Here is a 12,995-nt window from a genome sequence, read left to right on the forward strand (position 1 = left end):
AGAGATATTCCTCATGTCTCCCGTGTTCCAAACATGTAGGAATATGATTATAGCTCATGTTTAGAGAGCTTCCATAATTTTTAGCTATCTAAGGAGCTGATCAGATTGTAATCAAAATGAAATTTACCGAATTTTGGCATTATCAAAATTTTGTTAAGTTGACAATATTATTGAATTTTAACAGGATTCCTTATATGTGTTTAGGCAAGTTTGGAAAAAAATGTATGCACATATTTGATAACTTTACTTTAAAAAAGATATGATTTGAAACAACATCAATCTGAACAACCCCTAAATAATTTAGATCACTTTCACTCATATTTAAGAACGTTGGGTACAGATTTAGTTAAAAAATAAACTCAAAAAAATTAATCTAACATTTTAAATTCTCACTTACTACTTATCAGAATTAATTTACAGCTTCCTAAATATTAGTAGGACCTAAGACGCAAGGAGAAAGTAGTGGGCAATACTCAATGTTTGTTCACATTTATATACCAATCTACGTAGTTTTCAATATGCATTTCAGTTCTTATATTTCCTAATTCAATGTTTATAAAAATAAAACAAAAAGTAAATTGAGTGTAACTTAACTGGTTAGATTCCTTGTGGTGAAACCAACCCACCCGAGCTCAAGTCCTAGACTTGACACGTGTGCTCGTATTTACGGCTAACTATTATTTTAGTGGTAAGCGACGTACCTGTTGATAGTGAGACGATGTTTGTACTGTGTTTCTAAAAAAAATAAAAATGAAAACCATGTAAAATCATTTTTGTGATGAACTTGATAACAACATCTCAGGCATATCGAATCATAACATTGTTCATATATTAAGATCATTTCCTGCGAAATCCCTATTGTTCGTGCCGACTACGTCGATCCTATATCCACTATTACAGAAAATGGCTTTAGTGTCGGGTCATAACCCCTTATCAGTGTCTGAAATCGAATCGGCACTAAACTTTCGCCCTAGCTAGTGCCAGGTTAAGAATCTGACACCGATACCGATGAGGACTCATCATATACCACGACCATTTCCTGCGAAATCCCTACTGTTCAGGCCGACTGTGTGGATCCTATAATATCGCTGTCACACAGTCGACCTTACCTAGTGTTAATTTCCACTCGCAGAAAACGCGTGTGTGCACACCTTGTGTACAGTGATGGAACGCTGGCCTGCACAAGTGGCAGTGTATGGCACACAAGAAAGAAAGAGGCCGAAACAGAGAAGAAACAAAAAAATCAATCAATTAAATCTCCAGGCAGATGGAGGAGGGGTCAAGTTGGCCGAAAATCTTCTGTATTTGAAAGCAACAAGTCGTTCGGGATTTGCAGCAAATTTTAAAAAAGGTGTGGGCGGGCGCGTATTATTCATTTTTTTCTGCCGTGAACGCGAGTGCGCGGTGTGTGCCGTATGCGCGCTGAAACAGGTTGTGACAGATACTATGGTTGACCTTCTGATTATATGACAAAAATAATACTCCCTCCTTCCCTAAATGTTTGACGCGGTTGACTTTTTAACACATGTTTGACCATTCATCTTATTCAAAAACCTTTGTGAATCATGTAAAACTATATGTATACATAAAAGTATATTTAACAATGAATAAAATGATAGAAAAAAAAATTAATAATTACTTATTTTTTTAATAAGACAAACAGTCAAATATATTTAAAAAAGTCAACGGTGTTAATATTTAGGGATTGAGGGAGTACTACATACGTTTAATTTCTTGGTCTTTGCTTCTGCTGTCTGACCTAAATTAAGGTTTGCCTTGCATCGCAAGTAGTGCGTGTAAATGAACCTACTTTATCTGTTCGTCGCAGAGATGCGATCTTCTTCTTAATTACTCCTTCCTCTGTTCCGGAATATATGATGCCAACGATTGTCCCTTCATCTCATTTTAAAAATATATATAAGTATTATTTATTTTATTGTGACTTGTTTTATCATCAAATAATTTTAACTTATGCTATATTAAATTTTTAAATAAAATAAATAATTAAATGTTATATTAAAAGTCAATGGTTTCGTATATTTCGAAAGCCAACGAGGCCAGAATTTGAGCAGCAGGCGATACACGAGATAAGATGGAAATCGAGAACACGGACAGAAAATTAAGAAGAAAATAAAGTCAAACTGAACCTGTAAGATTTCTTAAAGATGCAGATGAAACATGCATGCTCGAGCAGCAGGAAGGATTAGCATATTTGAAGAAAAATAATAAATAAATGCGAAATATATACAGGCGTTAAGATTTTGGGTACAGCTGCAAATGTGTGAAGATGATCGAGAGTTTATGAAGATTGCATGTCGTAGACTTGAGACAACGGCCATGCAACTCCTTGCAAACTATGGATGGAGATTCACAAATAGATTTGAATAAATGTACTCTCCTTATCTTAGTTTGATCTTTTATTTTGTTAGGTGTGTTTAATTCATTTGAACTACACTCAGTGTTTGGGTGTTACTTTTGTAATAATTGGCTATAGCTCTGATGAGTAAAGGCCGGGATGTTTTATTCCATTAACAAAAAATTAAGTACTACTAATTACTTGGGCGTCACGATAAAAAAAACACAATCAAGCGACGCCAGCCATTATCTCACCGTGATTTTGACGCCACGCGATGGAACAAATTAATTAAATAAATCACTCTCCTCAATAGAACATAAACAAATTCTATCTTTTGAATTCAAACTTTTATTCCATTGCCAATGGCCACAACATGCTACTAGTACGAACGAACGATGGTTTAATTTTGGTCGAGTTCCATTCCCTTCTGTCCTTTGGTTTTTAAATTAATCTCCTGCATGGGTGTCTTTTTCATTGTCCAAAATTCGAATGGCTTCACAACTCACAAATTAAATTAAGCATGACTGTTAATTAATTAATTATCTGCTCCACTAAGATATTACTACAGTATGATTAAGCTTCTAGAAGCCCATGCTTAATTAATTGGCAAGAGGGCGGTGATACGATCGATTAAGCTTCTAGAAGGGAACACAAAGCAAATGGCTGCATGTGTGGCATATAATATAGCACACAGATGATATGCACGGCTGCTTGTTTTGGTACTACTGATTAAATTAACAGAGCTTGGACTGAAAATAACACGAGACCAACTTGCCATAATTTGGAAATTAAGAGGGAAAAAAATAACATGAGCCGACTCGCGTGCCCATACAAACATTCCGACTACATATGGAGTATGTCGGAAAAGGAGACAATATTTCAGAGAGAAGCAGTTGACCTAAATTGGACCAATATATACTAGTACTACAACTGCAATAGGATTTTACTGTCCGTTTTCATGTTGGCTATGAGGAGTCATGCACCTTGTTCCTATTCCGGCATGAAGGCATAATTAAGGGCGTTTACTACACAATCAATAATTCGATTCACTTTCATTTCATTTAGAGTTTGCTCTAATCTCATTGGACTTCAGGGCACCTTTAAAGCATTGGATAGAAAAAAAAACATAGGAATTAAAAAGTAGCATATGCTTGTTCAATCCTATATGAATTGAAACGCGTGAAATAAGAAGAGATGTCCTTTGATGGTACCATAGGAAGAGTTGAAGTAGAGGAAAGTTTCCTACCCTTTTCCTATGAATTAGAGGGATCCATAAGAACAAAATCATAAAGGTACTGAATCTAAAAAAAATTCATTTACCAACCGTCCAATTTAAAGGGGCTCTTAGAGTTATTGCTTCCTCGTATCTCAAGTCTCAACATACACAATTTGATATGGATTCTATGTCACAAAACCAGGCCACGTCTTCCCCTGTCCTATGTGCTGCTTATTTTGTTGTTGCACATCATTGTTGTCGGTCACACGTTTCTTCATCTTCCGTGATGATACTCCATTACCCCATATGTCCTATCTTATATGTCACGATTTGCGCCATCAGACTTGTCGTTGTTGCATTGTTCTGTGCCGCTGATCTCTCTCATCATTATTACCAACCTTATCTACTATCATCATATTATCTTGTGGTTGAGGCGGCATCACTGCTACTGCACCACAATCCATGGTTCTTCCTATCACATTTCATTGAAGTGTGGCATGGTCTTTTGTCACCTTGGACTCTCTTAAACACTCCTTACATATTTTGGGCTCTAGACTTCTAGTTAAAGGGAAAGATAAATTAAACCGTAGCTGTTGGATTGAGATCTATTAATGGGCAATGATCTTAGACATCCGATAAATAGTATATCCGTTAAGAATGAGAGAAAATAAAGATAAAAAGATGCCTAGGTTTATCTTATCCCACCCTATTGTGGGCAATGTATAGTTGCCAATAATAAATCAATGATGATGACATGTCAAAGCAACCAAGATATTACCATTGCTCACTTGATTGTTAGGCCATGCTAATCAAGGACATGGCCACTCACTTTTCTAGCTCATCTACTGCATGGCCACCCTGCAACATCATAGGTACCACTCCCATGGGCCCCTCCTCACTGTCCTCACCACATTATTAGTCAATTCCATTGCATCAAATTAGCTGGTACAAAAGTAACCTAGAGTCATATCATCTGGCTTGTCCTCCCTGTACTTTTTAACTGAAATATCCATCCTCCTTTTAACACATTTTTTTATTTTATTTTATATGGGAATTTCCATTAAAATCTAGTACTACTAGCTAACTCCTTATTTAAAGTATGACAATGTTGACTATCCAATCAAACTTTTAAAACTTTAACCATCAATAATTCTTAAAAAAAAATATATTGAGAACATAAGAATCATATGGGTATATTTTTCGTTATATACTTTTACATGCTATAATTTTGTTAGATGTTATTGTTATATTTCAATAAAAACAGAGATAAATGTTACATAGGAGTACTAAAGACCGAATAAAGTCAACAATATTATATATTTAAATATGGGTATAATAAATTTTAACAAAATAATTTGTTCTATCTTAGGGGGATGACGAAAGCTTGATATATACTGGTACGAACGCTTTGACTTTTTTTAAGTTAAACTTTCTTAAATTTAGTTTGACCAAGTTTATAAAAAACATAATAATATTTATAAAATTAAATTAGTTTGATTAAATCTAACATTGATTTTATTTTGATAATATATTTATTTCATGTTTAAAAAGTTACTACATTTCTCTATCTTTAAATTTAAAGAAGTTTAATTTTAGAAAAATCAAAATATATTATAATATAAAATAGAGGGAGTATATACTTTGGCCATAGAACCATTTTACAATACAGCTGCAAGCAGAAAAACCCTGATAATACAGTAACAACGTATTGTGCACCTTGAACGGTGGCAGAAGCACATCATGTTATGGTGCCCACCCAACACGGCAATTATACGCACTGCATAATTCTACCTCAACTAATTAATGCTCTCGGAAAGGGATTGAAAGAAAATGCCTAGAGACGACATGTGAACTTTGTAAAAGCAAAGATGATAAGATTTCAAATAAACCAAACCAGAAAAAAAAAATCCAGCCCTGTTGTCGACGTCGCATCGATCATCACTTGCCTTAATTTAATTTGGGAGTCACTACATCCTAGAATTTGCGACGATATATATATATCAATCTATCAACAAAAAGATTGCTGTTCAGCGTCATATGTCTGTCGGTAACGCTAGTAGAGAGCTGCCATGGTTTCTGAGAAAATTTGATGATTTACTCGTTAGCGGGATCTTTGGGGTTGTTTGGGGATCTAAATGAGTACTCCCTCCGTTCTCAAATATAAGCATTTTTAGTCTCTGACATGGTCTCCGAGATGCTATTTTGATCAATAATATTTATAAAAGTAAGATGTTTAAAATAAAAAAATTACATATTATGATAGTTTGTTTAATGATAAATCTAGTAACATCAATTTTATATGATTAATCTTTTTTATTTTTTTCTATTAATAGTCAAAGTTGATAATGTTTGACTTGTCACTAAACTAAAAATGCTTATATTTTGAGATGGAGGGAGTAGCTAACATATGAGACTCTGAAAGAATTGCTTTTGTCAGCTTTATATAGTGTAGTTCATTTTCTAATTCCATGGCTACACATTGTTAAAATCTATACTTAGGCCATTTACAGTGTGGTGAGATAGTGGTTGGCCTCACCTCGTCAGCTCGAAGATTCCCGTCCACATAAGCGTGGGTTATGCCCTTGCTAGGGTGCGCAAGCCCTCACGAGAATACACGAATCTTGTCACGGATTGTTAGGACGAAGGACAATGATGCACATGAGCAAAGGTCGAAACCGCGTTAGGGAGGTTGTGATCACGACGCAAAGCATCTGTTGCCACCACCATTGAGCTTCAATAGGATCCAACTAGCCGAGGAAGTAGAGGAAGCCAGATCCGACGCTTGAGCTACCATTGCCTCCGAGGCCAAATGCAGCGAGCACTAGGTTGGATCTATTGTGTTCATGGCGCAGAGCTAAAGATAACTTGAAAGATGGATTCATATGATTTTTTTAAAATTAACTTTCCTATATTTTTTTCTTATAAAAATGCACCGAGTATAAAAATGTGCGCGTGGAAAACAAGGAATTAAAGTTAGGAACCATACATCCGAACATAGCCTACTACTCCCTTTATCCTGATTTGATCATCACCTAAGCAAAGAATGTAAAGGCCAAAGACAATAAAACCTTTATAATTCTGAAATTAATCCTCATCGGTTAAGATGCTACGTCGCTCGTGCCCCGTGAATTGCATCAAGCTTTAAATATTGCACGAGGTTACACTAATATAAATTAATCTTGGCCGTGGTTACATGCAGCGTATTAAATTATGTCTATTTATTCTTCATACAAATAAACAGAGAGACACGACTAGTTAGGGAGAATAATTATTTTTTAGAAGATCCTAAAAATAATCTTAGGGGATGATCAAGCTTAAACTTGCCGGCCACGTGATCCGTGGTCTCGCTGGCTGGAAAATTGCCGGCGCGCCCACGGAATTTCGGTCAATTCCGGCGGTGGATATATCGATCCATCGGCCACCGCTTGGTTGCTCATCATCGACGCGTGTTGTGTGGGTCTATCGCTCGATATATCCATGGGCGTCATCCAAAGTTAATTACAATCCTCGCGTGGAAAACGAACCAACTGAGATTTTACGAATAATGGTCGACGCGAGTAGCCGTCGTGGCGTGGCACACGGTCGTGCCACAAAATTTGCGTGCTAGCTAGCTAGCTGCACGATCGAAATGTGCACATCTTCACTAATACGGATTTTATGCGTTAAATGCCGTGAGAAACGGCTCCTTGACCGAAGCAATGAGAAAGTACGAAACGGTTTTATAGCACGGCTTTTCTATATTTATTGCTCTTGACGTACGGTCTGAGTGCACTCCCAATCCATGGTGTCTATAGGTAGTGTCTAGAAGAGAGAAACAATAATAAATGCATTTGTAGACACTACCTCCCCAATGCACAGTGTCTATAGCAGTTTCTAAGAGAAGAAAATTTAATAGCTATTTGCATGTCCTGTAAATGGAGAAGGATCAACTGTGACACACATCAATGCATACGTCCAAATATGAACGCCAATCTACATAGTACTGTAGTGCCAAATATCAAAACATGAACATATATTAGTGCAAATCACATTATATGAGTAGAAACTAGCAGATATCAGTGCATATATGAGCATAAAGTAGTAGCGAATTTTCAAGTTCATCCATCTCAGTACAATAAAAAGGAAAAAAAACATATAGGTAGCCAAATGGTAGGACCCAAACTGGCAGCCAAAATAGTTGGACTCAAATTAGTCTCTTATGACATGAGCAGTTCTTCTAGATGCACTGCAACACCAAACCAAAAAAACATATGTAACCATAAGTCTGCCACACGCTTCGACAGCATACCGAACTTGATCCATAGCATTTCCACCAGCAGCACAACAGCACCAAAATAGCAGGACTTGATCTATAAAAAGAAAATAGTTGGCAAGTCAATATCAAAATAATGCAGAAGCTTTACATCAAGAAAAATAAGTGAGAACATAATTAGCTAAACTGGTACTGCTAGGCTAAAATGTAACAGAGATTGCAACTTAAAATGAAACATACTAGTTATTAGCAACACGCAAATTGTAAATTAGACTTTAAATGATTAACAATCACCTAATTAGTTTGAATTCCTAAAGTTTTGCTAGATATGCTCAATCAAGTCTGATTGAAGTTGCTTATGAGTAATACGATCACGAATAATAGCATTTCTTTGTATCACTTCTTCCATCTCTGGGTTAGGTCCTTGTGAGATTGTAGCTTCTTATACAGTTAATGTGCTTGGTGTCTCATTCAAATCAAGAGGAAGCTGCTCGATGTCTTTCTCATCTTCGATTACCATGTTGTGAAGGATAATACAAGCTAGCATGATATTCTCAAGATCCCCTTGATCATATAGACGTGCAGGTCGTTTCAAAATACTAAAGCGAGATTGTAAAATACCAAAAGCACATTCAACATCCTTCCATTTCCCTTCTTGATGTTTTGCAAACAACTTGTGCTTTTCAGATTGTGGATGACGTATTGACTTAACAAAGACAGCCCATTCTGGGTATATGCCATCTGCAAGGTAATAACCTGTGTTGTATTGCCTTCCATTGACATGGTACTGCACCTGAGGACCTTCCCCTCTTAGTTGCTGGACGAACAATGGTGATTGATTAAGGACGTTAATATCATTGTTGGATCCAGCAACACCAAAAAAGGCATGCCATATCCAACGATCATGTGAAGCTACTGCTTCTAGAATGACCGTAGGAACACCTTGATTACCACGGGTATACATTTCCTTCCATGCAACAGGGCATTTCTCCCAATGCCAGTGCATGCAGTCAATGCTCCCTAACATGCCCGGGAAACCACGACGCTCACCAATCTGCACTAAGCGTTCAACATCTTGCACCATGGGGCGTCGCAAATACTCTGCACCGAATACCTCAATCACACCCTTCACAAACATCTTCAAGCACTCCACTGTAGTACTATCTCCAATATTTAGATACTCATCAAGCTGATCTGCAGGGCTACCATTTCCCAATTGGCAAATAGCCGATGTGCATTTCTTAAGTGGAGATAACCCTGGGCGGTTAAGAGCATCCATTCTCAGTGTGAAATATTTATCCCACTGGCCTAGGGCTTCAACAATGCGTAAGAAGAGGTGCTTTTTCATCCTGAATCTTCTCCGGAAGGTTGTATCATTATAGACTGGATTCTGTACAAAGTAATCTTTCAATAGCCCATGTTTAGATTCTTCATAAGGCCTATCAACATACCTCCTCGGACCACTCTGCCTAGTAGGTCTCATATCTTGTAGAGCTTCAACTTCGGACTTCAATTCGGCTACCACATGATCAGCAAGATCACCCAATATGTTGCTGATCTCATCCAATGGGTACAGATCCATTGGATCTATGCTGCTCACCTCATCAAGAGAATCATCATGTGTAGGGGAATCACCATCAGATTGGTTCGACATGGTGTTAAGGATGAGAGAAGATGGAAGAGTAAAGAGGGAAGAAAGAATGTGGAAGGCAGAGGAGGGGGAGAATGTGTGAGCTAGAGGATATATATACACACACATAAATATGTCAGGGTAGTCAAATGGGTTCACACAATTAATGGTGTTCAGTTGCAGTAGAAAAAATGGGTTCACACAATAGATAGTGGTCAGATGCAGTATAAAAAGAAGATGCATTCACACAATTGATAGTATTCAGTTGTAGTATAAAAGGAAAATGGGTTCACAAAATTAATTGTGTTCAACATGCAGTATAAAAAAATGAGTTCACATAATTAGTTGTGTTCAAACAAGAACTAGAAAAATAAAATGGGTCCACACAATAGATAGTGGTCAAATGCAGTACAAAAAGAGGATGCATTCACACAATTGATAGTATTCAGTTGTAGTATAAAAAGAAAATAGGTTCACAAAATTAATTGTGTTCAACATGCAGTATAAAAAATGAGTTAACATAATTAATTGTGTTCAAACAAGCACTAGAAAAATAAAATGAGTTCACACAATTGACAAAATTAACACTTGTTCAGATTTGAATGGTACTATCACAACACAATTTGTTTGCCAACAATATATTAAAAACATACCTCAATTATCTTTAGCAAACAAAGCCAATCTCATACACTCCAATGTTTTGGATCTCTCAGCCAAAGCTTCTTCACTAAGAGCAGGTACAATAGCAGGCTATTAGCCAGCTATAAATATATTTTAATGAGATAAATAATAAGAGAGAAGAGCAGCAGACTACAGATTTGTAGCCAGCTGTAGCACAGGCTCCAAGATGCAATATGTGTATGGCAGGTGGGACCATATATTAATATTATAGGAAGCAACATTGTATAAATTAGCTATTAGATTGGCTATAGATGAATTGGAGCTAGTAGTGGGCTATAGTATTGAACTTTCTCTAAGATCACTTGTGGGAGCTAGCAGTAAGTCTTTGTAAAGGTCAATCATTTTACTCTTTGTTTGTTCCTGAGCTGCTTTATGATTAAGGTTGGCTACTTCTAGCTTCTTATTTGCCAAACTTTGTTGTACCTCTCCTATCTTCTCAGCCTTGCTGCTTGCTTCAATGAATTTATCTAGTTTCTGGTCAATAACAGAAATAGCCTCTGATGCCAGACGTTTTCCGCTGCGTTCATCTTTGGCCTTCTTATGCCTAATAGGACGCAGTTTTGGAGCATCTTCGACATTCACAACATGAGTTGGGTTAGAAGTTATACTCTTGTACTTTTCCTTGTTAATTTTCTTCAAATATGTAGACCACTTTTTCTCATGCCGTAATATCCTCCATACATGCACCATTGTGAAAGGCTTGTCATTATGTTCAGAGGCATATAGCTGGAATGCTTGGTCCATCTTTTGGTCTTCACTCATACCACTTTGATGTATTTTAGTGATTCTTGCATAGCAACCATTGAATTCGGAGACTGGTTTCTTAATGCGCTCCCAACGTTGCTTCAACTGGTTACGATTTCTCATACGGTTACTCTTAGTGGTACTGTTGTATGTAGCAGTAACATCTAACCAATATTGATATGACTTCTTATCATTTCCATTGATCGGGTCAATTGAATTGTGCAGCCAAGCACTAGCCTACAATTAGGAGAAGAATAAACCGTACCTTTAATGAAGTGCAAATAATTTTAAATGCATACAGACTGAAATCTTCAAAAAGAAACAAAGAAAATTAACTTACCAATCTAATGTCTTCTTCATTTGACCAATTCAATCGCTTCTCGGACCTAGCATCGGATCTAGCAGGCTCGATGGTGTCATCGTCCTCAATATCAATTGTTTCTTTATCTTGTGAACCTATTTGTGCTGCAGCACACCTCCCAGTTGGTGACGGTATCGCTTTAGAACATGGAGTTGTAGGTGACATTGTAGAATAACTCATTGGTGCACCAACAAAGTGGAAATTTTCTGGCAGCTGACTTGCATTATGATAGTTCACAAATGGATGTGTCTGGGTAAATGGAGAGATCTTATTACTCTGTAAATAATTTAGGAAACCACCTGGTGGATACATCTTGAAAAAGAAAACAACAAAAAAAATTAATATCTGTGTCAAGAACAGAAGTGGTGAAATACAAGCACAATATATTTCAGAAAAAAATCAGTCCCCATAAACTAGCATATATGAGTTTGACTTAAATTAATCAGGTGAATACAAGTAATTAGCAGTACCAGCTATACATCTTGCCACCGAGGCTAGCAAAAAATTCTTTAAAGTAAAAAAGTGCCAGCTATACAACACTAGATTAGCAATTCTCTGAAGCAAAAAGTTGTCAGCCTAATATAACCCATTAATTTACTAATAACATTGATTAACCTAAATCTTTGCATACAAAAATTTGCACCTTACCATTCCGAGCTACCGGGAGATGATTCCTGCCACCATGCACTGGCGGCATGAGCACCTACGGTAGGAAAGCCAGCGCCTAGAGCACTAGCTCGTAGAGCACCACAAGCAACAACAGTAGAATCTGGAGCACCGTCGGCTCCCACAACACTAGCGGCATCTGGATCAAGGGCAGTCGATTCACCGGCAGCCTGATTGGATTTGGATCGACGCATCTTCGATTCCGTCAGATTCATGCTTGCGCATGGCTAGGGAGAACTACTTTCTCAGGGATGAGCGATTGGGGATGGTTTTGGCTGATTCTAGCTGTCACGAGAGAGATTGGAGAAGACAAGTGATTAGGGAAAAAAGGAGGCAACGAGATGGATAGAGAGAAGCACGAGCTGGTGTTGGCGCGAAGAGGATTAGGGGCGCGCCGAAAAATCGTGAGGATTTGGCGCGGGACGGTGGTAGGCATGGCGGCGGGATGGAGGCGGGCGCAGCAGATCGAGAGCTCGAGGAAAATCCGGGCGGAAGAAACGATGAGTTGCCCCCAACGCTAGTTTCTCTTGTTTCGTAGTCTTGGTGCCTGCGCCCGACCCCGTTTCGTGCATGAGACACGGTTTCTCTCTTTTTTTCTTCTCTCCCTTCATTAAATTCTTTGCCACATCATATTTTTGCTTATGTGGCAGCCTAATAAATTCTATAGACACTAGCTGAGGTGGAGGGTTGGGAGTGCCCTGAGAAGAGCTGGAGCCGAATGACAAAAGCGATGAAGAGACTCGATCCAAAATTAATTTTGCTGTGGATCTTGGGAGTACCACTCTCGTCGATAAAATATGTGGTACTTCATATCCTTTCCAAATATTACACATTATTTTTATCACCAAGACCAAAAAAAATTAACTCATCTGGTATATAACAAAACAAAGATATATGCACGCGTACAACCATTTAGTATAAAAATGGTTTCTCGGATTCTGATCAATCATTTAATTTTCCTCTCTATTTAAATGTGTAGAGCCTATAAGTAGGAACAACTTATTTGAAAAACTTAAATATAAAATATGTCTAACTTTAATGGATGGAGGAAGTATCATTTTCAGTGCTTAATTACTGGTACTTGACAAT

At 37.4% G+C, this 12,995-nt stretch overlaps 2 protein-coding genes across 3 annotated transcripts; both read right to left on the bottom strand.

The window, feature by feature from the left end:
• Nucleotides 1-7,585: 7,585 nt before the first annotated feature.
• On the bottom strand, nucleotides 7,586-12,439 carry LOC112936128 (glutathione S-transferase T3-like). Of its 2 annotated transcripts, XM_026021654.2 has the most exons (5): nucleotides 11,889-12,438; nucleotides 11,220-11,552; nucleotides 10,559-11,116; nucleotides 10,108-10,181; nucleotides 7,586-7,921 (listed from the first exon to the last, which is right to left on the bottom strand). In XM_026021654.2, exons 1-4 carry the CDS (start codon nucleotides 11,889-11,891, stop codon nucleotides 10,179-10,181), a joined length of 897 nt encoding a protein of 298 aa, XP_025877439.2. In that variant the 5' UTR covers nucleotides 11,892-12,438; the 3' UTR covers nucleotides 7,586-7,921; nucleotides 10,108-10,178. The 2 variants fall into 2 exon arrangements, with proteins under 2 accessions (XP_025877439.2, XP_066161298.1); XM_066305201.1 differs by having other exon boundaries at nucleotides 10,108-11,116; nucleotides 11,889-12,439.
• On the bottom strand, nucleotides 7,930-10,011 carry LOC107278345 (protein ANTAGONIST OF LIKE HETEROCHROMATIN PROTEIN 1). Its single transcript, XM_066305200.1, is given in 1 exon segment — nucleotides 7,930-10,011. A coding segment is annotated over 1 exon segment (1,551 nt). The 5' UTR covers nucleotides 9,698-10,011; the 3' UTR covers nucleotides 7,930-8,146.
• Nucleotides 12,440-12,995: the final 556 nt, after the last annotated feature.

Source organism: Oryza sativa, chromosome 11, assembly GCF_034140825.1.
Source record: "Oryza sativa Japonica Group chromosome 11, ASM3414082v1".
In the NCBI taxonomy this organism is placed as follows: domain Eukaryota; kingdom Viridiplantae; phylum Streptophyta; class Magnoliopsida; order Poales; family Poaceae; genus Oryza; species Oryza sativa.

What these genes read in the sequence shown, in the direction of transcription:
- LOC112936128 (XM_066305201.1), bottom strand. An exon ending in ATGAAGAAGACATTAGATTG is followed by an intron (nt 11,117 to 11,219) that starts GTAAGTTAATTT and finishes TCCTAATTGTAG; the next exon opens with GCTAGTGCTTGGCTGCACAA.